Genomic DNA, 22,166 nt, shown 5'->3' on the forward strand with positions numbered 1-22,166 from the left:
CGGGTTTGAGAGTCCCTGGTATGTTCAGAGGAGCAGTGTTTCTGTCTCTGGTGTCAGCCTGAGTTTTTAAATGCTGTATAGGAAAGCAGCAGCAGCTACAACAGAAACTGCACCCTGACCACTTTTGGTCTTAGAATGAAATTAATGGGGGCTGAGAAGTGCTGTTCCCTTCCCAGAGCTGTATTACCCACCCCTGGATAGGTAGGCAGCCTGAGCCCCTGGAGTAGGTATTTCACAAGACCCATGGAGCTCAAGGGCTCCAGACTGATCTCTCTTCCAGGATCAGTTCACATAGTTTTGGAAGGGAGAGGAAGATATGATGCTGTTTGCTGTTAGCTCCCGGGCAAATCAGAGGCAGGCAGGCGTTTTTTGCACTAGGAAGATTCAGTGGTCACCCTTCATGAGACTGGACCACAAACAGGTTTTGCTAAGACATAGTTTAGTTTTATAATCAATCATGGATGAACCATATATGGCTAACTTGGAGTTTAAAGTGTGTGTGTGTGGGGGGGGGGGGGTTTGCCATCAGTGAAAATGAATCAGATTTTAAAAAACTTTTTAGTTCAATGGAAGGCTCTTCTCAAAAGGTTTAAACTTTCCCACTATGATCTTAAAAGCATGTCAAACAGTCCAAATCAGATGCCATAAATATGGGCTGCAGGAGAACATGGTACAGTCTCAGTGAATGGAATCAAAGTTTGCTGTCCTTAGAATGTTCTAAAATGTCAAGGCAGTTGCTTGTGTTTAACTGTGAACAAATAAAGAGTTATTGTTTTGCACTCCGCAGTGTTGAGATGAAGTGACTTTGTGCTGGCCTTGTGGGTGAAGTGAGATGGTTCAAGGCACTTCGATCAGTTTGCAGGGTGGGATGGATGGGGGTGTGACAGCTACTAGTCTTGGGCTGGAACAGATAATTCATCAGTCTTAAACTCATGGCCCTACGTAAAAAGCAGTGTGTGGAAGAGGGCCATTTCCAACAGCATGACCACCCTAGTCTGCATCCCAAGTCCTTCTGATGGAACCCAACAGAAGCTTACTCTGTCCTGGCCAGCTGTGTTGTGATATGCTATCACCACCACTGCTTGCCTGGCACCCCTGCCCTTCAGGTACTGGGCAGAGGTAAGAGAGAACCTTTACATAATTTTGAGATTCCTTTACCACCTAGTCCCTACCACTCAGCAAAGGCCTTAGTGGGCAGAAACAGTACAAATTATGTGGCAACCAGAACATGTCTGGAATTACTACACTGCCCATCTTAACAGCGGGAGACAGTGGTGGCAGGTTTTTGTCTGAATAGGTCTCTTGCCAGACAGAGTTCACCCCTGGAGAAGCCTGCGGGCTGGCCTCAGTGGCCTGAGCCTTCCAGAGGCAGCCCACTCTGAAGGAAAGTGCTTGGCTTGGCTGCAGAGGCCTCTGGTGATGTTCAGGAGGGCCCTTTGCCTGTATGGCCACTACCCAATGGCCTCTGATGTCTTACAAGTTCAGAGTTTTTGTCGGGTAAATCCCAGGAAACCAAGCCAGGCAGAGAAGTGGTAGAACACTTTATTCTTGAATGTCTCCCCCCGAGGAAGCAACAGTACAGAAGCTAAGTCGTCCCCTGTAAAGGGAAAAATCAACAGTCAGACCTCACATCTGTCAAGCTGAGATGCCAGGATTATATATCTTATAGTGTGGGTAGACTAGACTGCCATCAAGACCAGGCTGCTGCCTTGCTCAAGAGACACAAAACAGAATTCTTCTGACTTGTGCCATAGTCTCTTCTCAACTAAAAGAAAGCATACATCCTTTATTTTGGTTCAGAGAACTGAACACAAGTGAGCTCAGCCTTCTAATCCCCCCACACACCTGTTCATGAGAGACCTTCCAGCTCATCTTCAGTTTGCCCTCGTGGAGACAGAGCTAAGCGGGCTCCCCTCCAGCTGGCACTCTAGAGCCAGAGGCCACAGTGTGGGCAGGAGGCCTGGCCATCAGCACATCGTCCTTCCTCTGGGACACACCCTGCCAACACCATATTGTTTGGGCAGCTCCATGAGAGGAGATCCTTTTATCAACACGGAGGTCAAGAGGCGGAAATGTTAGAAGTGAAAAGCAAGAGAGAGATTCTCAATAGTGTATTGGCCCCCATGAGAATGGATGGCCGGTGGAAGCCAAGTACATTGACATCAGTTACAGTTTCCCACCAGGTGGCCTCCAGGGAGGTTTCGGGGCATCTTTGTCTTTCCCACTAGGTTTGAGGCTGTCTTTTGCCAGCTGCCTACACTTGCGTTTTCCTAACCACTTCTGGATAACCGTGGTCTGGGCAGGTCTGGTAGTGGCTGGTGCTGCTGTTGCCAGGTTACCCAAGATCTCACTCACATGCTGCAGCACTTTGCGAGGCAGCTTCTCGGAATGAGCAATCCACTCTTTCATTAAGTCCAGGACTATAGGGATGAGGCTGACCACGCCTCCATAGTGGTTCCTGGCCTCATCACAGCTGAGGTGGTTCACCACATCATGAGGGTACCTGCAGGATAGTGAGCAGGCGGTAAGACCTACTGAGGGGACTTGACCTCGTGGACTAGAGGTGTAAGAACTAGACACACATCAACTTAGGCTCTGTCCTTATGTGTTCTGATTCAGAAAGTTCAAGGCCAAGAGCCCCAGGTACTTGTGGTATGGATGGCAAGAGCTGTCCACCACCAGGACCAGGGGTTGAAGAACCCCGTCACCTTTGTAAAATACTGGCTACTACCTTTTTCACCCTAACATCTTAAGAGCCCACGGAAATGGCACTCCAGATTCTTCAGCATCACAATGGAATCCCGGGGGATATAACTCCAGTGTCCCTTCTGTAGTCACCTTCTCCCTAGTCTAGTTCTAAGTCCCAAGAGACATTTTTTTTTTTTTTTTGTCTTCCTATATCTGTGACCCAGTTTTAGGTCAGTTTGATTAAGTCAGTAATTCCAGTAGGTAGTTGGGGTCTGAGACGTCTATGAACTAGAGGCTGTGACCTGTGCCAGCGGGGTAGAGCCGGCTGTCCCATGCCGGACTTACTTTGCTCTGAGGCTGCTCAAGTCATTGCTTTGGCTAACCAGGGTTTTGCATTTCTCGAGAAGGCTGTTGGTGACAGGGGTGCCGGAGTGCAGGGCCTCAAAGTGCTGGCAGAGTTTGTTGAGCTCTGAGCAGATATCCATGAACATGAGCAGAATCCTCCGGTCAGTGGAGTTGTTGCAGTAGTGTTCCATGTAGCTCTGCACCTGCAGAGGCCAGCATGTCAGGAGAGGGAGAGACAGAGGACACTACCCCAGGCTTCCCACGGTCATGGACTTGATGCTGACACAAAGCATTTGAATGTTCAGGTCATGACATACAGCTAATGTTTGTGTTCCGAGCACCATTGCAAAAACATACCTTCCTAAGTCTGACCTCCCTTACTCATCACCTAAGTCCTCCACACTAGGTAGGGACTGTTCCCGAGTCTTCATTTTACACACTCCCTAAATGCTAGAGGTTCAGACAAGTGAAAAGGACCTGCTTGGGTGCCAACAGAAGTGGCCTGACGGATGTACCTCCTCATACTGTCCCTGGGCTCCACCACCCTGCTTACCCAAACCACTAAGGAGGAGAAGAAACAAGAAACCTTTGGGCTGGTTGTACTACATTCTAGAGTTTAAAAAGGTCTGCTACAGGCCTGACTCGGGAGGTGACAGGCCTACGTGGTGTGCTGTCTACCCCGACCCAGATTCAAAGACCAACTACAGTGGGGGGTGGGGGAGACGATTGGTGGGGAGCACGAGTTCATACCAGACTTCATATAGCAAGTTCGCTTCAAGCCCCCATGTGGCTGTGCAGGCAGCATGGGGTTCTTGCCAAAAGGAGCCACACAGCCTGCTGTGAAATGAAATTCTCTGGTCTGCTTTTCCACTTGCTTCCTTAGTTGGGGGTAGGGACCCTTTTATGGGTCTTTTGCCAGTTACTTGGGACCATCCAGAGACTTTGCATCTGAGCACAGACCAGGTGAGATGGTCTCATTTAAAGGAAGAGCTGCCTCAGCTACAGGACTGAGTGATGGATTCAATCATGTCAGAGCTAGGGGTACTCTCTGGAGTGGCGAAAGGGGCACAGCTGCTGTTTCTTAGTGATCTGAAGGGGTCCCTCCCAAGCTTGGAAGAGATAGAGGTGTCCAACAGCTCACCTGTCCAGGCACCTGGGGCGGGGCTGCTTCAAAGTGCGACCACAACACAGTGGCATCCTTGGGCTCCCTGGGTGTTCAAGGGCCATCCCTTCTGAACCTGAGATGGGAAGCCCCACCATGCAGGTGCTTAGGTAAATGAGACTTGGGCCACTGTGAAAGCCTGTCCATGCCCTTGGAAGGCTGAGCTGCTGGGGGAATGTAAGCAACTGCCTTCCAGTAGTTCAGGGGCAGAAGCTGGAGCAGTGGACCACTGTGATAGATAGTGGATGCCGGCTTCAGGGATGGATTTTCTTCATGTCAGTGTTTTTCAAGAAAAAAAAAATGACGTTTTTTTTTTTTTTTTTTTTACAAAATTTAGAAAAAGAATGTTGAAGAGTGCCTTTGGCAAAAGTCGCTTTTTTCCTTGGTCTCCTTTCTCCTGGGTACTTGGAGCCTGTACCACACCCATCCCCAGCCCCATTTAAGTCTTTCAGGGGAGCTTGACTCAACATTTTAGTTCTGGGTCCAGCCTGTGTTCTTAGCTGCCCTGTAGGCTAGGGGCCCTAACTTCCTAGAAGGCCTCCACCCCCTTCTGAATGAACCTGACAATAGTTCACCCTTAAAGAAATGGGTTAAAATAAAATAAAAGTGCCTGCAAAGCCTCCATCAGTAAGCTGGGCCAGTTGCCAGTTTGTGGCAGAATCTGTTGAGAAGGACCATTATCTACTGGCTCATCAACAAGTCCACAGTGGTCATCCTAAGTCTAGCAGGTGACACCAGACACTTGAGTGCTTAGTATGGACCATGGATGCTTTTTTTAGATATGCCTTACAGGTTGGGAAACTGGGGCTTAGTGAGATATTGTCACTGGCTCAAGGCTCAGGGTGGCAGGCAGACTTAGGCCCAAGCTGTCTGAGTCTCCAGCCGTGCTTTAATAACTGTTAGGTGCCTGGTAGGTGGGGATAACCGAGGGACTCTCTCTATCAGTTAGAATCTGAGTCTGCATTCCAACTCACACGCACCTGTCCTCTCTGGGGCTCCACTGTTCGTGTTTTAGGTGAGGGGCAGGGCTGGGGGGAACACACACACGCACACGCACACGCACACGCACACGCACACGCACACGCACACGCACGCCAGCCATCACCTGCTCGATACTGGAGATGGGCCGGATCTTGTCGTGGGCGTTCTCCCGGCAGTGCTCCAGGGCTGCGATGAAGGTGAACTGTTGTTGCTGAAACAGCTTGTACTTCTGCTCGATGCTGCGGAGGGACTCTTTCACCTCGTTCATTGTCGCTCGTAGGTCTCACAGGACAGGAAGGGTCTAGTGGGAGGAAGAGGAGAGACTTGAAGCCCTGGGGGCTAGAATCTCCATGCAGCTTAGGATGGAAGCATCCTCTCAAAGCGATGTGTCCCCACTTTGTAGAAAAGGAAGCAGGGCCTGGAAGCCACATGCTTGTTCTAGGTCCTTCAAGTTGTCTGTCCACTGCTGCACCAAGTCTGACCCTTGCCTGTTTACTTTCCCAGGACACAGTCTGCCATGAGCTGGAGCTTCCTTCACACGGGGACAGTTTCTATGGTCCTTGGTGTATCCAGATCACAGGGTATACCTGCATACACATGCACACTATCTTCAGTGTGTGTGTGTGTGTACACAGCATTTGGGATCTCTCTGTGGCAGAACCAGGAAATCAAGGACATCCTACAAGACCCCCAAACCAGCAACAGATCAGTTTTTAAAAAGTGTCTACTACATGAAGTTGATGAAAGTCTGAAGATTCTTCCTGTGAGAAAACCAAGAGTTAGTGCTTGGCTGTTCTGTATGACTGTGTGTGTGTGTGTGTGTGTGTGTGACTGTGTGTGTGTGTGTGTGTGTGTGTGTATGTGACTGTGTGTGTGTGTGTGTGACTGTGTGTGTGTGTGTGTGTGTGTGACTGTGTGTGTGTGTGCGACTGTGTGTGTGTGTGTGACTGTGTGTGTGTGTGTGTGTGTGTGAGACTGTGTGTGTGTGTGTATGTGACTGTGTGTGTGTGTGTGTGTGTGACTGTGTGTGTGTGTGTGTATGTGACTCTGTGTGTGTGTGTGTGTCTGTAGGCTTGGGGCAGGAGCCCTGGCCTCAGGTTTGCAGGTTTCCAGGGTAGGTATGGATGTAGACCCCTGTCTTACGTTAACTACCTGTTACCCACATTTTCTGATTAGTAAAACTATCTGTAGGAGGCGCAACCCAGGGGACATCATTGATGTAAATGCGTGTCCCCAAGCACTGAGAATCGCCCTGAGCAGACACGGCATGGGTGCCCTACTTGATGCTGTCTCAGTTTACTGACCTCTGACAAAATGCTTATGGTCGTTTGGGAATGTCAGAGCTGGAAGGGACCTCAGCAGCCCCTAACCTGTAACTTCCAGGAGGTATTTGGAGACCTAGAGTTAGAGGAGTCCCCGTGAGTTTGTGCCATCAACCCCAGGGTCCCGGGCTCCCTGATATCTAAACAGCATCTTCAATACCCAGCATCCCACCATCCTTCCATGGTTACACACAGAGCCCAGGCTCCAGCCTGCCAGCCTGTGTCACATGATCCAAGGCCATTCCAGGACACTGGAAGTAGAAGGGGCCACCAGGCAAAGAAAAGTGTAAGGAAGGTACATTGGTGGCTTCCTAGTGAGGACACTGAAACTGGGACTCCACCTCTGTGACAAAATAAATGACACCCAAGGAACATAAGAACTGAAAATAGTCCAGAATGTGGTCTTTCTAGACGCTGATCTGCACAGCAGAAAGCTTGGACATGACTAGAGGAGACGCTTTAGAGACCCAGGGTTGTTCCAACCAGTACTCGGTTAACCCAAGCTAGTGTCTCATATATATTTAACAGAACGTGCACCCGTGTTTGCCAACAGCTGGGAGTAGCTGCAGCCCTGGCTGGCCTGGTGCAGGTCAGCCCCCTGGGGCCAGGGCAGGCTGCCCCTCCTTCCTTCCCTCTGCAGCCTTCCAGCACTTAGCCTTCTGCCTGCTGTGGACACAGGGTGAGAATGTTGGGTGTCTGCCATGTCCTTGGCCTCTTCCTCATGGGGCAGAATCGCTCACTTAGACACATGGTTTTCTCATGTTCCTCCCCTGAATTCTGACGCACCAGGGAAAGGTTGAGGGAGAAGGGTCGAGGAAAACAAAATTTAAGGGCTGGGTGCCAAAAACCTCAGCATCCATTCAAGAGAGTAAAGAAATACTTTTTTAAAAAAAAGTCCTCAAGAATAAAATAACAGAATTTTAGAGAAATACTCTACCTTCCCCTACCAGAGCCTGTGGCAAAAATCTGAAAAGAAAAAAAAAAAAAAAAAACTGAAGAAAAATCTGTAATAATAAACTTATCTTTATTAAGTATTGATAGCTTATTTTAAATGGATTTTTTGCCATTCATTTTGGATTTTGAAGACTAGTGCATTAATGACCATTTTGACTATTGAGGTTCAGGGCCCCTTGTGGTTCCATTCCAAGACCAGTGTCCCGCCTTGCTCCAGCTTGAAGCTTATAAATGACTCAAGTTGGGGGCCTAGAAAAGTCTGAGAGGCCCAGTGGTGGGTGTCCAGGAAGATGGGTAATGTGCCTCACTGTCCTGGCCTCTGCCAATATTGCTCAGTGTGTGGTTGGTGTTGTTAATCTGCAACCACTACTCCTGGGTTCAGATCCTCGAATCAACCCTGACTACTGATGACAATAGTCTGAGCATGTCCCCTAACATACAGGAAGAGGCAGCAATAGACACCCCCATCTGAGATGACAGCTGTAAAGAGGGTGGGGACCTCAGAGCCTAGAGTGCAGGGCTAATTCACAACAGACCCCAGAGCTCTGTTTACCCAGCATCCGGGCAATGGGGGATTGCACAGAGGTGTGTTGAGCGCCTCAAGAAAGGCAGGGGCTGCTCAGAGCTCATCCTTCGTGACAGACAGTTAAGCCCCAAGCTTGGAAAGAAAAAGGGGAGCGGGTTGGTGGTGGACTCAGCTTGGAGGCAGGGATATAAGACAGGGCCAGGACAAGGGACCCTGGTCAAGCTGGTTCTTCAGAACTGCTGAAGGCATCTAAGACAGGGGGTGGGCATGACAACACACTCATCCTTCCTGCCCTGGGCCACATGTGGTTGGGTGCTAGGCTCTGCAGCAATGGTCAAGGTATGTGGAGCCCTGCCCTGGATGAACTCTGCTGGAGGGGGAGGTGGTCAGGGCAGAGCTCAGAGAGAGAAGCAGGGGTGGATACACAAAAACCAGGGCCATGAAGTTGGCCAGAGGAGCATCTGCAGGGTAGATGCCTGCAGATATCTGCAAGATACTGGTTTGACAGTGGTATTAGAATAGCCTCTATGGTGTTCTAGGGAAGACCTGGGCATTCGTCATCTCAATCCCTGGCCACAGTGCAGGACAGGGACCACAAAAATGCAGGATAGAGGATGATCTGAGGGTGAAGCTAAGACCTCATGGGAAGTGGGCAAGCTGGGATCTGTCACATCCCTGCTTGATTCAATGTGGCTCTTTGATTAGACCCTTCCTCTCTTCTATTCCTTAGAGACAAGATGACAGGCATGGGGTTGGCTGTGGCTGCTGAGGAACAGGTGGGAGATGCTAGCAAGGATCTGAAAAGTTACCCAGCCACTTCTAGGGTCCCCCACTAGCTGGACTTGGGGCCTCACTTGCACTCCTATCCCAGAGCAATGAGAACTAACATTCATGGGGCTCACTCCAGTGCTCAGCTCTCTGCCTGTCCTCTGGGCTTCCAGGTTCTCCAAGGAAGCCATGCTAACTGGCTGGCTGTGCTCCATGAGCTCCCTAGAGCAAACCTGACTCAGTTCTTGATCCTAGCAACTTGTGACATGAACACGTCAGGGATGTCACAGAAGGGGATGTAACTAGCTATCCAAAGTGATTGGCCCCTGACCACAGGCCTCCGCAGCCAAATTAGAGTAGATGAAAGACCTGGATGCAGGCGCTCTTCTCTCTGGGGGATAAGGGAGGGAAAGGTGATTACCCCATAGGTTTGAGGCTTTAATTGATTTGTATTTTTCTAGGCTGCTAAAGAAGATTAGATCATGGTATGAAAAGCGCCTAGGGCTTAAAATAAATGAGGAGAGACGAAAGCCACTTCAAAAATGTCCAGGAAGCACACTGAACCCCCCGGTGCAAGCTGTAGCGTGGTTGTTGCTCTCTTTGTTGGGGAGGTCTCATCTTTGCTTCCCCAGCTGACAAGTCTACCAAGGCCTGAGGCCTTTGACGAAGCAGGTCACAGGGATGGAGGGCTGCGCTGCCCGCTTTATATGGGCAGGTGTCATAATCCCAGGTCAGGACTGCCGCTCTCAGCCTTGAGGCTCCCTCTGATTTCTTTCTCAGCCCCTGGGCAAGACTTTCCCCTTTGCTAGGCCTCAGTCTCTGTTTCTGTAAAAGGAGAGAGTTTGAATGGAAACTCTTCCAGCTATGGAAACTTCCTCTGCCCAGCAGCTGGTGAGGAAAGAAGTCCAGAAAGAGGAAACGACTCGCCCAAAGTCGCCCAGCTAACTCCTCTGGCCTGCCTTATTCCGCAGTGTCTTGTCTGTATTCTGAGTAGAAAGGTTTTCATTTGACTGACACTGCTGGGTGCTGCAGCCCCAGCCGCTCCTGAAAGCACATCCAACTTGGTTCTTGACCCATGTAAACAGAAGACCTACACGACCAGAGTGACTCAGTTCCGAGCACTTGCTGCTCTCCCAGAGGACCTGGGTTTAGTTCTCCGCACCCAGATCTCTGGGCTCACTGCCTGGAAAATCAGGTCCAGGGTTCCAAACTCCCTTTCCCAGCCTCTGCTCTTCCTCTGTCCTACCCATATACACATAAATAAATAAAAATAAAAGTTGAGAGAGAGAAGCAACTGTTGTCCAAAGTGATTGATGTGAGATTAAGATTAGTCTAAAGATTAAATGAGATATCACTATGTACCTACACTGTCCACTTCTTATAGGCAGTCACTGTCGGGTACTTCAGGGTAGTTGTGGGAGGAATGCCTGAGTGGTTCCCCACTGCTCAGGGTAGAAACTCAGGCCCACAGCAGATTTGTCAAATTAACAACATCCAGACAGAGTTGGACTTGTGGCTGTCCCTGTAGGCTGTGCGTACCTCCCTCTGGGTGAGTACACAGAGCCCTTCCTCCACACTGCCACCCTTGTCCCTTCCAGCTTGCAGCTTTCCTCCCTGTAGGCCAGGACAGCTCCACTTCTTTCTCCCAGACTCCCCTAGTGTTTTCAACCCAGCTCGTCGACGGCGCCCCAGCCCCCTTTACCCTGGTTTGACTTGGACTGGCCTTCGCCTCACAGAGTGCCCAGAAGCTTTCAGTGCCTCCGTGGGTGTGTGGGCCCGGGAGGGCGGGAAGGCCCTCCTAAGGTCTCAGGAAATGGGCGTGGGCGGAGTCGAGGCCATAGAGGCCAGGCGGGCTTGGCCGATTGTGACCACAGGTGCTATGGCAATCCGGGTCACATGGCTCGGCCGGCCGCCCAAACCAGGAGATCCGCCCAGTTTCCTCCCCTCTCTCCCGGACCTGGACACTGTGACTTTTGCTCCTGTTGACACCGGTCCCATGCCTGCCCCAGCGTCTTTCGTTTAAAGATGGGGAAACTGAGATTCAGGGAGCAGGGTCAGCTTCCAGCGCCCAGATCCACACAATGGCTACACCAGAAGCAGGGTTTGTTTCTGCCACCCGATTCCTCTCAGCTACCCGCCTTGGAGACAATCACACGTGGCGGCCCCTTGAATCTTGCTCTGTGCCCCCTCCCGGCGTCCTGGAGCCATTGCGCTGTGACTCCACAGGCGTCCTGGGGTTTTGCGTTGTGGCCCGTCCGGGGCTTCCCTGCCCTGGGGAAGAAGCGCCTGCTGCGGGTCAGGACCACTGTGGATGGAACTCGGGACCAGGACTCGCCCCAGCTGAGGCGCTCACCGATGACGCATAGCTTGGCGTCCTAGCAACGCCGTTACTAAGGAGCGGCGCGCTGTCCGAAACATGGATGCAACCACTGCTCCGCACCGCATCCCCCCAGAAATGCCTCAGTATGGGGAGGACTACCACATCTTCGAGATGATGCAGGTGACTGGGCCCCCGAGGATGTAAGGCTACCGGGCTGGGCCAGCAGCACGGTCTAGGGGAGAAATCCCTTTTCTCATTTTCCCCACTTGTGAAATAGTGCAGTAGTCTCCAGGGCCTCCTCTGGAATTGTGCAGGGAAACCTCCTCAGCAGGTTCCTGAGCCCTGAGTCTTACCTAAGCTGGGCCTTGGAAGCCCCCCCCCCAAAAAAAATATTCCCTGTGACCACAATGGGAGGAGGAACACATACAAGAAGTTCAGTGATCTGCCCCCAGATCTAGTTTTGGGGTCCGGAGTGCGGATTAGATTCAGAGGTCAATAACTAAGCAAGTCAAGTGTGGTCCCACGTCATTGTCTCATATTTGTCTCTGCTCCACTTCATCCAGCAAGGTGGCCTGACAAGTTAGAGGAACTCTGTGGAGTCTCTTCTCGCAGGAGACCAACTCCTCTGGCTGGCACCAGGCTTCAGCCTTTTTCTTCTCCCAGTGTCAGATTCCTGGGAAACTCCAGTTCTCAGAAACAACTGTCTCAGCTGTCAGCCAAAGGGACACGTGTTTTGTCTCACGAGGGTGTGTTTGACCCTGTTAGGACAAGTAGGGGACTATGTAAGTTTTAGATGACATCCCTAACCAGGTGGTCTCCTCTAGGGCAGCAGTATAGTCTGCATAGCCTCCATCCTCAGGACTGGCCTTTTGAAAGCCCTCGTCCCTCATCTCTCCTTATACTGCCTCCCACCCTGTCCTGGTTCCCAGCCAACTTTGGCTTTCAGCCAAACCATATCCACCCCCCCCACACACCTATGTGTGGTCCAGTTTTTATCTTGTGCTCTCCAGAGGCAAAGGTGACTTTTTAGGGGCTGGACCGATGAGCTCTCTCTACCACTCAATGATTCTGGGGGCCATGGGGAAACTAGAGCTCAGTTTCCAGTACTTTATTCTGCAATTTGAGGTTACACACACACACACACACACACACACACACACACAGAGAGAGAGAGAGAGAGAGAGAGAGAGAGAGAGAGAGAGAGAGAGAGAGAGAGAGAGAGAAACCATGGTGGCACATGAGCCCAGGCCAAGGAACCCAAGTCTCTACCAAGCATCGTTCCTTTGAAAGTGTTAATGGAGGGGGAGACAGAGAGTGACCAGCCACAAATAAAGCAGTAAATCTGGGGAGTGTGAGAACAGAGATTCATGGTCCTGGCCTGATTTTAGTTGAGTTGGTGGGGCAATAACCAAGACAACTTTATCTTATTATCATTTTATTTTCAAATAATCTTAGACTTGGGAAGCTATAAAAATGGCGTTCATCTCTTGTCTACCCTTGGGCCATGTCACCTGGGTCTTATCAAAGCCATGAAGCAGAAGTGGGCACAGTGCTTGAGCCTGCACTGCTGGCTTCTCTTGGACCTCATCCCCTCTTGGGATCCTCACATGCTCTTGGGTTTCTGTGATGGTATGTACAACTCGATGACATTTTATCAGATGTCTGTGGCTCACAGAGCCACTGCTGTCCATCAGTGAACACTGTCCTCGGAATTCAGTTTGCTGTCACAGACTCGGCTTCTTTTTGTCTTGTCCTGAGAAATACTCTTGGCCTTATCAGTCTGGAGCATGCAGGTGTGTTGTCTGCACAACCTCTTTGTCAAGACGTGAACAGCAACGCATCTAAGCACAGAGTCAGCCCAGCTGTGCCACTGAACAAAGGGGAGAGGGCTGTGGGAGGAGAGTGGAGACCCCGGGAAGGGGAGGGGCTTGCTGATGAGATCGAGTCTGAACAGGACTACCCATTGGTGCTGTTGACTACCCTGGACCTCTTTGTCCTCAGCGGCCCCTTCCTACCTTCCCTGCAGCCTAGCTCCTCCTGTCATCCCTCCAGTTCCCTGGGGTGCCACTCTAAAAATTGCTTCCTCTGATGTGTTTGCTTGGTTGGGTTAAATGGCCAGAATATCCAGGACTATTTAAGTGCTTGGCTGATAAGTATTCTATCCCACTGTGGAGAGACTCGGCCACTAGTAATGGCTTCATTTCCTGGCTAACATCTGCACTGGGCACCTACTGTAATTGCACAGACAGGGTGGACCACAGAACCCATGGAGCGGTTGAGCAGAAATGAGGTGAGACAGGGGACACAGGTACACATGGCAGGCCTGTGCAGGAGCAGAGGGGCAGCAGGGTTTACCAGGTGCATTGAGAGCTGATGACCAAGAAGCCAGGTCAAGGAGCAAGAGGCGTTCTAGGCAGAAGGCCAGCAATCACTGAGGTGCTGCAACAGGACAGCTGTGCAGGACTGCGGGAAGACTGTAGGAAACACAAAGGGAGAAGAGGTGGGGACCTGGCTGCTTGGGCTTCCTCAGGCCTCTGACACCAGCAGGTGTCCCAACAGGTGTCCCGGTGGCAACCAGGGTCCCTACAGGTGTTAACCTCTTGACTTGTGCCCACAGAACATGCTGGAGCAGCTCCTGATCCACCAGCCAGAGGACCCCATCAGCTTCATGATCAGCCACCTACGCAGGAACAATGATAACGGTGAGCGCTCAGTCCAGTGTGGAGTAGATGCTGCCCTCTCCAGCGACCCTGCCCCATCCTGGCGATGGCCCAGATCCCTCTCTGTCCTGTCTGTGTCTGAATGGGGATCAGAACAGGACACAGAGGGGAGATACTTTGACAAGTTGCAGTAGTTAATTGGAGAATGCCTTCTTTTTCTTTTTGAGCCTAACTAATAAAAATTCTCTTGCCAGGCTATTAAAATGCAAACCCCAGAATGGCCCATGTAATCAATTATTAATGCTTCCGCCTGCCCTCGCTGATGTCGCCTGTTGGGTTTAAACTCTCTGATCACTCCACTTGTCAGGTGAAGTTTGGTTTCTGGTCTACCTAGACAGGCGAACACTTGGACTTTTCCAAGGGTCTCGTTATCAGCACCTGCTAATGAATGGCCAAGCTCCCCAAACCTCGGCTAAATGCAGGTTGGCTAGACCCCAGGCTTCAGTGCAGAACTGGGACGAGGAAGGCCCTCCAATAAGCAGTGCCCCTCCCTGCATCCCAGGGTTTAGATTTGCCAAGCCAAGAGAGGACCCTTCTGCCCTGGGTGAGTCACTGAGGGATCTGGTGTCTTCGTTGGTTGGTTTAATTTCTCACTGGTCCATTAGCAATTCTGAGGGAGCCTTATCTTACCGGTAAAGTTGGCATCCAGGGCTTGAGATGCCCCATGGTGAGACTGGGATGCCTATGGCCAGAAATGATGCTAAATTGTCTAAGAAAAATTAGGTTTGGGTTTAAGCTGGGTGGGTGGCACACACTTTTAATCCCAGCACTCAGGAGGCAGAGGCAGGTGGATCCCTGAGTTTGAAGCCAGCCTGGTTTACAGAGTCTCTCCAGGACAGCCAGGGCTACACAGAGCAAACCTATTTTGAAGAACCAAAACCCAACCCAAACTAAACAAAAACATTAGGTTTTTTAAAAAAGGTGGAGAGAGGAGGGCTGGAGAGATAGCTCAGCAGTTAAGAGTACTTGCTACACAATGTGGGGACTCAAGTCTGGCACCCCAATAACAAACTGGGTATCCTACAAATGCCTGGGGGATCCAATACCCTGTTCTGGTCTTGGCATGAACACAGTCACAGACACCCACCCTGCACAGATAGAGTAAATCTTGTGATGCTTACATTGTAACTGTCAGCTCCGCCCAGCCCACCATGTGCGGCACCGTTCTGTGAAAATAGAGAAATCCAGAGGAACACAAGCGGGCCAGAGCAGGCAAGCAGGTTCTCCCTGCTCTTGACTGTGAATGAATGTGATTGGCTGTGTGAGGTTCCTGCCTTGACTTCCCTACAGTGAAGACCTGCAGCCTGGAATTGTAAACTCTACTATCTCTTATAAGCTGCGTTTTATCATGGTAGTTTATGATTTAGCAACAGAAATGAAACTAGAAGAAATCTTTAGTTTTTTTTTTTTCAAAGGTAGAGAGAGCAGGCTCCATGCCAGCAGATGCAGCCAGCTCACCAGACTTTCCCACACACCTTGGTAGTAGTCAGAATGAGGGTCCTCTTTTATCCCAAGTCCAGTGTGTGGACCTCAGCTGGGAGTTCTAAGGGAGCCCCAAGGCTCTTCCTGGTCACAAATAGTTGAGTCTGGGTAGCCCAGTACCCATCTGAGATTGAGACCACAGACTGAGTGGAAACTGAGCCATGACAAGAGGAAGGTGGAGAATTCTATCTCCTAGAGTTCCATCTGCTTCTTCCAACCTCACTTATCTTTCCTGGGGCAATTCCTTCTGCCCCCTCCCTGGTTAGCTGGCCAGTATGCTGAGCTGGAGGGAGCTTCTGCACCAGCCCTATTTGTTGTCGACATGAATGTCCTGCCTGGGTGGGTGAGCCTCTCAGGTGAGATGGAAACTTAAGGGTTCTTTGGAGAGTCAGTTGTGTTGAATGGAAATCGGCAGTTTAGTTTCTAGGTTAGCAGGCAGCGGCAGCTCAATCCACTCATAAACACCTCATGGATGCACCAGCAGTCCGGTTCGGTAGAGTTGGATTAGCAACAGTGGTGACAGGACCTAGCAGAGACAGCCAGGCCTCAGCCTCAGCTGAGACAGCAGGAGGGACCTGGAGGGACACCAGAAGTTCTAAGCTGTGCCTCTCTCAGGGAAGCGAAGATCGGCGAAGATGTAAGAGCCACAAGCATTGCACAGCTAGCTGTACCAGGAAGCTAAACTCTGTCTCCGTCACTCCGAGGAGGAGTCCTAGTTATACGCTCCATGTGCCTTGCCTCAGCATGTGCATCCAATCAGCCGAGTCCTCGGAGTACCGACAAACTTAGCTCAACTACGCAGTGTAAGGTGGACCAATACTTGTTACTAAAGAATCCTTCATCACATGTCCCTTCCATGCTTGCTTTAGCAGAAAAATCCATCCTCTCTCCTGTGTCTGCTTCAGCTAAATGTTCCTTCATGAATCTGCCTTAGCCTTTCATACCTGTGCCCACTTCAGCTAAACACACCTTCACGTGTTTGCCCAGCAAAACACCACCCAACTGCCTTTCCAAAGAACACTTACGTTTCCACTTCACTTAGGGGATTTTTTATTTTATTTTTAGGGTTTTTTTTTTATTTTCATTACTTGTGTATGAGCGTTTTGCCTGCATGTATTAGTTCATCATATGCATGCAGTACCCACGGAGGTGCACATGGTTGTGAGCCACCATGTGGGTGTTGGAAATTGAGCCCAGGTCCTCTGCAATAGCAGCCAATACTCTTTATGTCTGAACTATCACTCCACATCCCCACTGTGGGGCAGGGCTGGGGGGACCTTTTGAGCCTGAGGCTTCTGTAAACCTCTGCCTGGAGTAAGAGGCTGGGACTTGAGGCTCCTTCTGCCTTCTCTTCCTGTCTCAGCACCACTGTGCTGGCTGCAGCCCAGCTTTCTGCACCAAATGCCCTGCAATAGCTCTCTCAAGTCTCTGCATCTCCATTCTGGGCTGGCCTCAGGGTAGTTGATGCCTGCTTGACAGCCACCTCCTCCCTGTGTGACAATCTGCTTGTGGCCACCTACTACACATTTCCAGGGCTGTGATTTTGCAAAGATCCTCTGCTGCAAGCCTATGTTGGGGACAGGTCAGCCTCCCACCTGTCATGGGGATGGGTGTCACTTTCCAGCCTGGATGATCTTCAGGCACACATACTTAGGTCCCCTAACCATGGCGTTAACGGCCTAATTATCTCCTGGTTCTCCATCTCACTCTCAGGCCTGGTGAGCATTTATAGTTAGGGACATTCACAGACTTTCATCCCCAGAAAAGCAAGGATTAGAATGGGTGGCGGAGGAGAAGCAGGGAGCCACCTTGCTGTTGTAACTTTTCTGGGGTGTCTCAGATAAGACATGTGACATCAGCTTGAGCCACAGCTCTCCGGAGCTTAGTGGGGTCCCAAGACATCCAGCACGCATCTCCCTCTTTCTGCTGGGCAGCAGTAAGAGTAGCTTGCCTCCTAGCCATCAGAGCTCAAAACACAACTCTCCTGCTTCCAGGCAGTGGGGCAGACTTGGGCACATGTCACACTGTCCAGCGACTGACATGGGCAGCAGAAGTCATCGGGCCTGTGAGCATGCCCAGGTGGGAGGGAAGGAGCCCCACTCTCAGGCTAGCAACCCTTTGCCTCGAGAAAAGCATTTAGTACAAAGTGAGCGTTTACAGTGGCCCTGGGCAATATTAGCACAGGCGGCGGAGGGTATAATGGAGCATTTCGCTTCTTATCAAACGCTTGTCCAGGAAAGCCTTGTATTAGAGTTCTGATACCTGAGGGGTTCCTTGTGAATTTTAAATCATGTTCCTAGTTAAGCCTCAAAAGGCTTCATGGATGGAAAGGTTCTTTGATTTCCTTTGAAGTGGTTGGAGGAATTTGATTACTCTTGGCAGTCAAGCCGCCTTTTATGACACTGTTTATAAATAATTACTCACGAGCTAGGCTGGAGTTTCAAGGTGTTAGATTTTAAGAAACCAAAATTAGTCATATAAGTGAGTACGAGGAGTTGGGAGGGGAGATGGACCACGATGTTCCTCTTTAAAGTATTTCCTTAGGCGTGTACAATTTGGGTGCCACTTACGGGAGCCAGGAAGAGAGAGGAACAGCATTTCCCCCGGAGCCCCAGCCCAGGGCCTTAGCCAAGGTAAACACACCAGCCAGGATGCCCTGGTTACACCCTCAATGCGAGATGAGTCTCCCTTCTTCCCCAGCACCCTGAGCCCTGATGGATCTGGCTGGTGGCATTCCAAGGGATGGACTAAGGCCTGTGCGCAGAGCAGCAGGTGCCCAGTAGGCTTTGTCTGAGCGGGCCTCCTCGCTACAGTTGTAGCAATTTTCCTGAGTTCTAGCAGGAAATCTCTCTCTCTCTCTCTCTCTCTCTCTCTCTCTCTCTCTCTCTCTCTCTCTCTCTCTCGCTCTCTCTCTCGCTCTCTCTCGCTCTCTCTCGCTCTCTCTTTCTCTCTTCCTCCCTCCCTCCCCCCCCTTTGGTCACTCCCCCTGCTGCTCTCCAAGCCCTAGATTGAGTTTCGGCTTCAGCTTCAACCTTACCTTCCCCTTTTACTGGGCCGAGTGTCCGCGAACCCGTCTTGTTTCCACACTTGAGTTGCAAACGGTATTTCCTACCTGCTGTGGCGGCAGCATCTCTCTTAGGTGGAGGCTCTGGGTGGCCTTGTCTTGGCCTGTGACTCAAGAGTAGGAATGGGCCCCTTGCTTCCTGCCCTGACTCTGCCCTGAGCTCTACCCTGACAGCTCAGATGCTGGCAATGCCCCCAGTTTCTGTGACAGCCTATGCTGTGTGCTGCCCCTCTTCGGCAGCTTCTCTGCAAGGCCTGGCTCCTGTATGGCAGTAGCTGGTGGCAGCCCAGGGACCACAGAGCATCAAGGACAAAGATTGTGGTGTCAGACACTGGAACAGCTGCGTTCTTTCCCCAGACCATTTTGTGGCCTTGCTTGGGGCATCCTTCCTGGAAGGTGGCTCTGGCATGGCTCCTAGCTGTGTGAGACTCTTTGAGCCTCTGCTCTTTCACTAAGGCATGTCTTGACTTGGCCACCTGAGGATTCTTAGCAGTCCCCTATAGTGCTGACCAGCAAAGGAAGCCCTTTGTAGGTGACAGCAGTGGTGACTCTCAGTGGTTATATCCAGAACTTGGGACAGTTGAGATGCCATTGCAAGTGCTGCTATGTTTGTGACAGTTGTGACCACTGACATGTGGATGAGACTTTGTACCTGTCCCCAGGGACTGGCCATTTGCTGAGGACAGCTGTGCCCCTTGTAATGGAGCTTACCACAGTGGGAGGGAAGCTGCAGCAAGTAGCTTGACCAAGCCTTCACAGTGGAATCAGTGTGTAGTCTCAAGCAGGAAGAAGCAATGAGACCCTGGGTATCTCCTGGGTGCGTGGAGGCAAGGATGTTCTTGTCAGGGACATGACAAGTGAAAAGGATGTTTGGATCATCTGGAAAAACCAGGGCTGCCTCAGGCCTCTCACTTCAAAGGAGGGGATCACTTTGGACTCCAGAAGGATTCTCTGAGCCCCAGAGCTGTTAGGAAAAGCAGGGCCTATCCTAGCTTTTGAAAGCAATGCTCCTGCTGGGTCCTGCTGGGTCCTGCTGGGTCCTGCTGGGTCCTGCTGGGTCCTGCTGGGTCCTGCTGGGTCCTGCTGGGTCCTGCTGGGTCCTGCTGGGTCCTGCTGGGTCCTGTTGGGTCCTGCTGGGTTTCCTAAAATATCAGGGTACTCAGGCCAGCTGAGTACTGTGGTACCCGAGTTATATGGCTCACTGTGCCTAGCCTGCCCGCTATGTGAAGACACGTGGAACCTCTGTCCTGTGCCACTGTAAGACTTCCAGAGGAAGGGGAAGTTTGAGGGGGGAGAGGAGTCATCTCACACTGGAGATCTCCCACCTCCTTGGCAGTGAGAAGATACTGGGAATTTGGGCAGAGATCTATTTAAATGCAAGCAGTCTAGAAGGGTGGCCATGTGCTTAGTCACTAAACTACTGGTCTAAAGGAGTCTCTCTGGATCCACCTCTGCGTCTGTCCCCAGAGTGGACAGTCATCCATGCCTCATCGCCATATGGAGACAAGTCTTTCCAGCCCCATGGGCACAGTAGAGCCTCAAGAGAGTTGGGATAGACAGTGTTCATGTGTCCTAAGGCTAAGGGGGGGGGTGTCACTTTGGACAAATAGGATGGAGGTGACATCAAGAGACTTCATTGGCAGTCACTCCTGGGCTTGGGTGTCCATTTGATCTTGTTTGTGCCCATGCCCCAGCCCTTTTCACTGTGGTAGCCTTCTCCTGCCCACAACTACTCCATGGTTTCTGAGATGACCCTGCTAGAGCTTCTGCAGAAACCAAGACTATCTCAGAGCCAGGACTTACAGCCGCAAAGAAGCTGCCAGGGTTTTTAAAAATTTACATAGATATGGCTGCTTTTGAAAGAAAGACTTGCCCACCTTGGGTTTTATAAATCTGGCCTATACACCTCAGGTTTCTTTCCATTATTTTCTTCTGTAAAATGATGGGGTGGGAGGATACAATTTGCTAAATAAGAAGGCATAAATAAATATATATATATAAAAGCATCAAAGGTCGATTTACATAAAATACAACTTTATTTGAAAGAGTGTCCCCAAGACAAAGTCCCTGCTTAAAATGCTTTATGGCATTTGAAAATCCCAATTGTTTTTGATATTCATTAGTTTGGCAAACAAGTTACTGTGTCTGTGTCCCAGCGGAGACAGAAAAATAACCCACCTTGGTGATCACTTACCTCTCTAAACACAGAGGATGCGTCTGGGGCTCGAGCATCTCCCGGCCTCAGTGTTATGAATGGCCACGCCACTGGCAGAGATGAAATCTGGGGAGGGAAGAAAGAAATAGACCCAGGGCAGCACAGGCATGGGAGGCCACTTTGTCATGCCCAGAGCTGACATTCAAATCTTTTTCTTCCACAGTGCCGAGGGTTGTGATATTAGGTCCGCCTGCCTCAGGGAAAACCACCATCGTAAGTGCATTATATTAAATGTCATTCTAGAACGTGTCGTTCATGCTCCAGTGAACAGGAGGCTGTGCACCAGCGACTTGTCCACACGCCCGCACATCTGCCGCTTTCTCGTTACAAATGGCAGCACGTGTTTATAGTTAGGGTTTTAGTTAGGTGTCTTAGTTAGGGTTTCATTGCTGTGAAGAGACACCATGACCACAGCAACTCTTCTAAGGACAACATTTAACTGGGGCTGGCTTACAGTTCAGAAGTTCAGTCCATTATCATCATGGCGGGGAGCATGGCGGCACCAGGCAGACGTGGTGCTGGACAGGTTTGTGGCTGAGCGTTCGACATCTGAGTTGGCAGGCATCAGGGAGAGAGAGTGATCCATGGAGCCTGAACCTCAAAACCCACCCCCAGTGACACCCTTACTCCAACAGGGCCACATCTCCTAATAGTGTGGCTCCCTGGGAGCCTGTGGGGCCATTTTCATTCAAACCACCACAGGTCGGAACTCCTGGGCATTCCCTCAGCTGTGACTGTAGAATGCATTTCTAGAAGGATTTCTCCACCAAGCAGCCTGCATCCCTCAGAGGCTTCAGTTATGGAGTCTTAGTGCTGACTGTGACCCCAGGCTGTCCCCAAACTCACAGCACTCCTCCCTCAGCCTCTCAGTAGCATGGCCCCCATGTCCAGCTGTATGTCCAGGTTTTATTTTTTTATTTTTTTAATTACATTCTATTTATTTTGCATGTGTTTATGTGTACACGTGCGAGTTGGTGGCTGGGGGGTGGGCAGCGTATATGGGCCATAGTTCACATATCAAGAGTAACTGCTAGGAGTTGGTGCTCTGTCTATTTTGTGGGTCCCTGGGATCGAACTCAAGTCGTCAGGGTTAGCATCAGGCACCCCAACCCACCAAGCCAGCCCCTAGTTGTATTTTGTAAATGCCACAGATGAATTAGGTTATGATAATCAGAGGTGGGACTTTTTTACCTTCTAAGATCATGTCACTGTAGGGTTGGACTGTTCCTTACTGAGCTAGTACTTGACCTCAGAGGGGAACAAGAGTGGATGCTTTGTGGATAAACACCCAGTACATGCTGCACTGTGAGGGTCAGCACAGCTGTCGTCATCTGTCTGTGTGTTGGTTTGTCCTGTGTCTCTGTTTGTGGTGTTTCTGTTTAGTCTCCTCCTTTTAGTCACTGTTCCTGAACTCAGTCCTCACCATTATTACCTCACTTTTGGAGACAGGGGTTCCCCAATTTGTCAATTCTTGACATTACCTGAAAACTTCAGAGTCCTGGACTCTGCTGCAGATAGGTGTGGCCACCCCTGGGGCCAGGCCTAGTCGGCCAGACACCTGCTGGTCTCTTTCTGAGCTGAGTTCTCAGCAGGAGTGGAGCACCTTGGGCTGAGCGCCT

General features: G+C 50.7%; 2 protein-coding genes across 3 annotated transcripts in view; one reads left to right on the plus strand and one right to left on the minus strand.

The window, feature by feature from the left end:
* Positions 1 to 1,524: 1,524 nt before the first annotated feature.
* Positions 1,525 to 10,585, minus strand: Spaca9 (sperm acrosome associated 9). Of its 2 annotated transcripts, XM_034496341.2 has the most exons (5): positions 10,449 to 10,585; positions 5,301 to 5,477; positions 3,034 to 3,236; positions 2,356 to 2,503; positions 1,525 to 1,597 (listed from the first exon to the last, which is right to left on the minus strand). In XM_034496341.2, exons 2-5 carry the CDS (start codon positions 5,442 to 5,444, stop codon positions 1,586 to 1,588), a joined length of 507 nt encoding a protein of 168 aa, XP_034352232.1. In that variant the 5' UTR covers positions 5,445 to 5,477; positions 10,449 to 10,585; the 3' UTR covers positions 1,525 to 1,585. The 2 variants fall into 2 exon arrangements, with proteins under 2 accessions (XP_034352232.1, XP_034352231.1); XM_034496340.2 differs by lacking the exon at positions 1,525 to 1,597 and having other exon boundaries at positions 2,018 to 2,503.
* A 452-nt stretch (positions 10,586 to 11,037) lies between these two features.
* Ak8 (adenylate kinase 8) overlaps positions 11,038 to 22,166 on the plus strand; it is a 115,818-nt gene continuing 104,689 nt past the window's right edge. The window contains exons 1-3 of the mRNA XM_034496037.2: positions 11,038 to 11,246; positions 13,684 to 13,768; positions 20,711 to 20,760. Of these exons, the coding sequence (XP_034351928.1) occupies positions 11,163 to 11,246; positions 13,684 to 13,768; positions 20,711 to 20,760 (219 nt within the window). The 5' untranslated portion in view covers positions 11,038 to 11,162. The remainder of the gene's footprint in view (positions 11,247 to 13,683; positions 13,769 to 20,710; positions 20,761 to 22,166) is intronic.

This window comes from Arvicanthis niloticus, chromosome 2 (assembly GCF_011762505.2).
Source record: "Arvicanthis niloticus isolate mArvNil1 chromosome 2, mArvNil1.pat.X, whole genome shotgun sequence".
NCBI lineage: Eukaryota > Metazoa > Chordata > Mammalia > Rodentia > Muridae > Arvicanthis > Arvicanthis niloticus.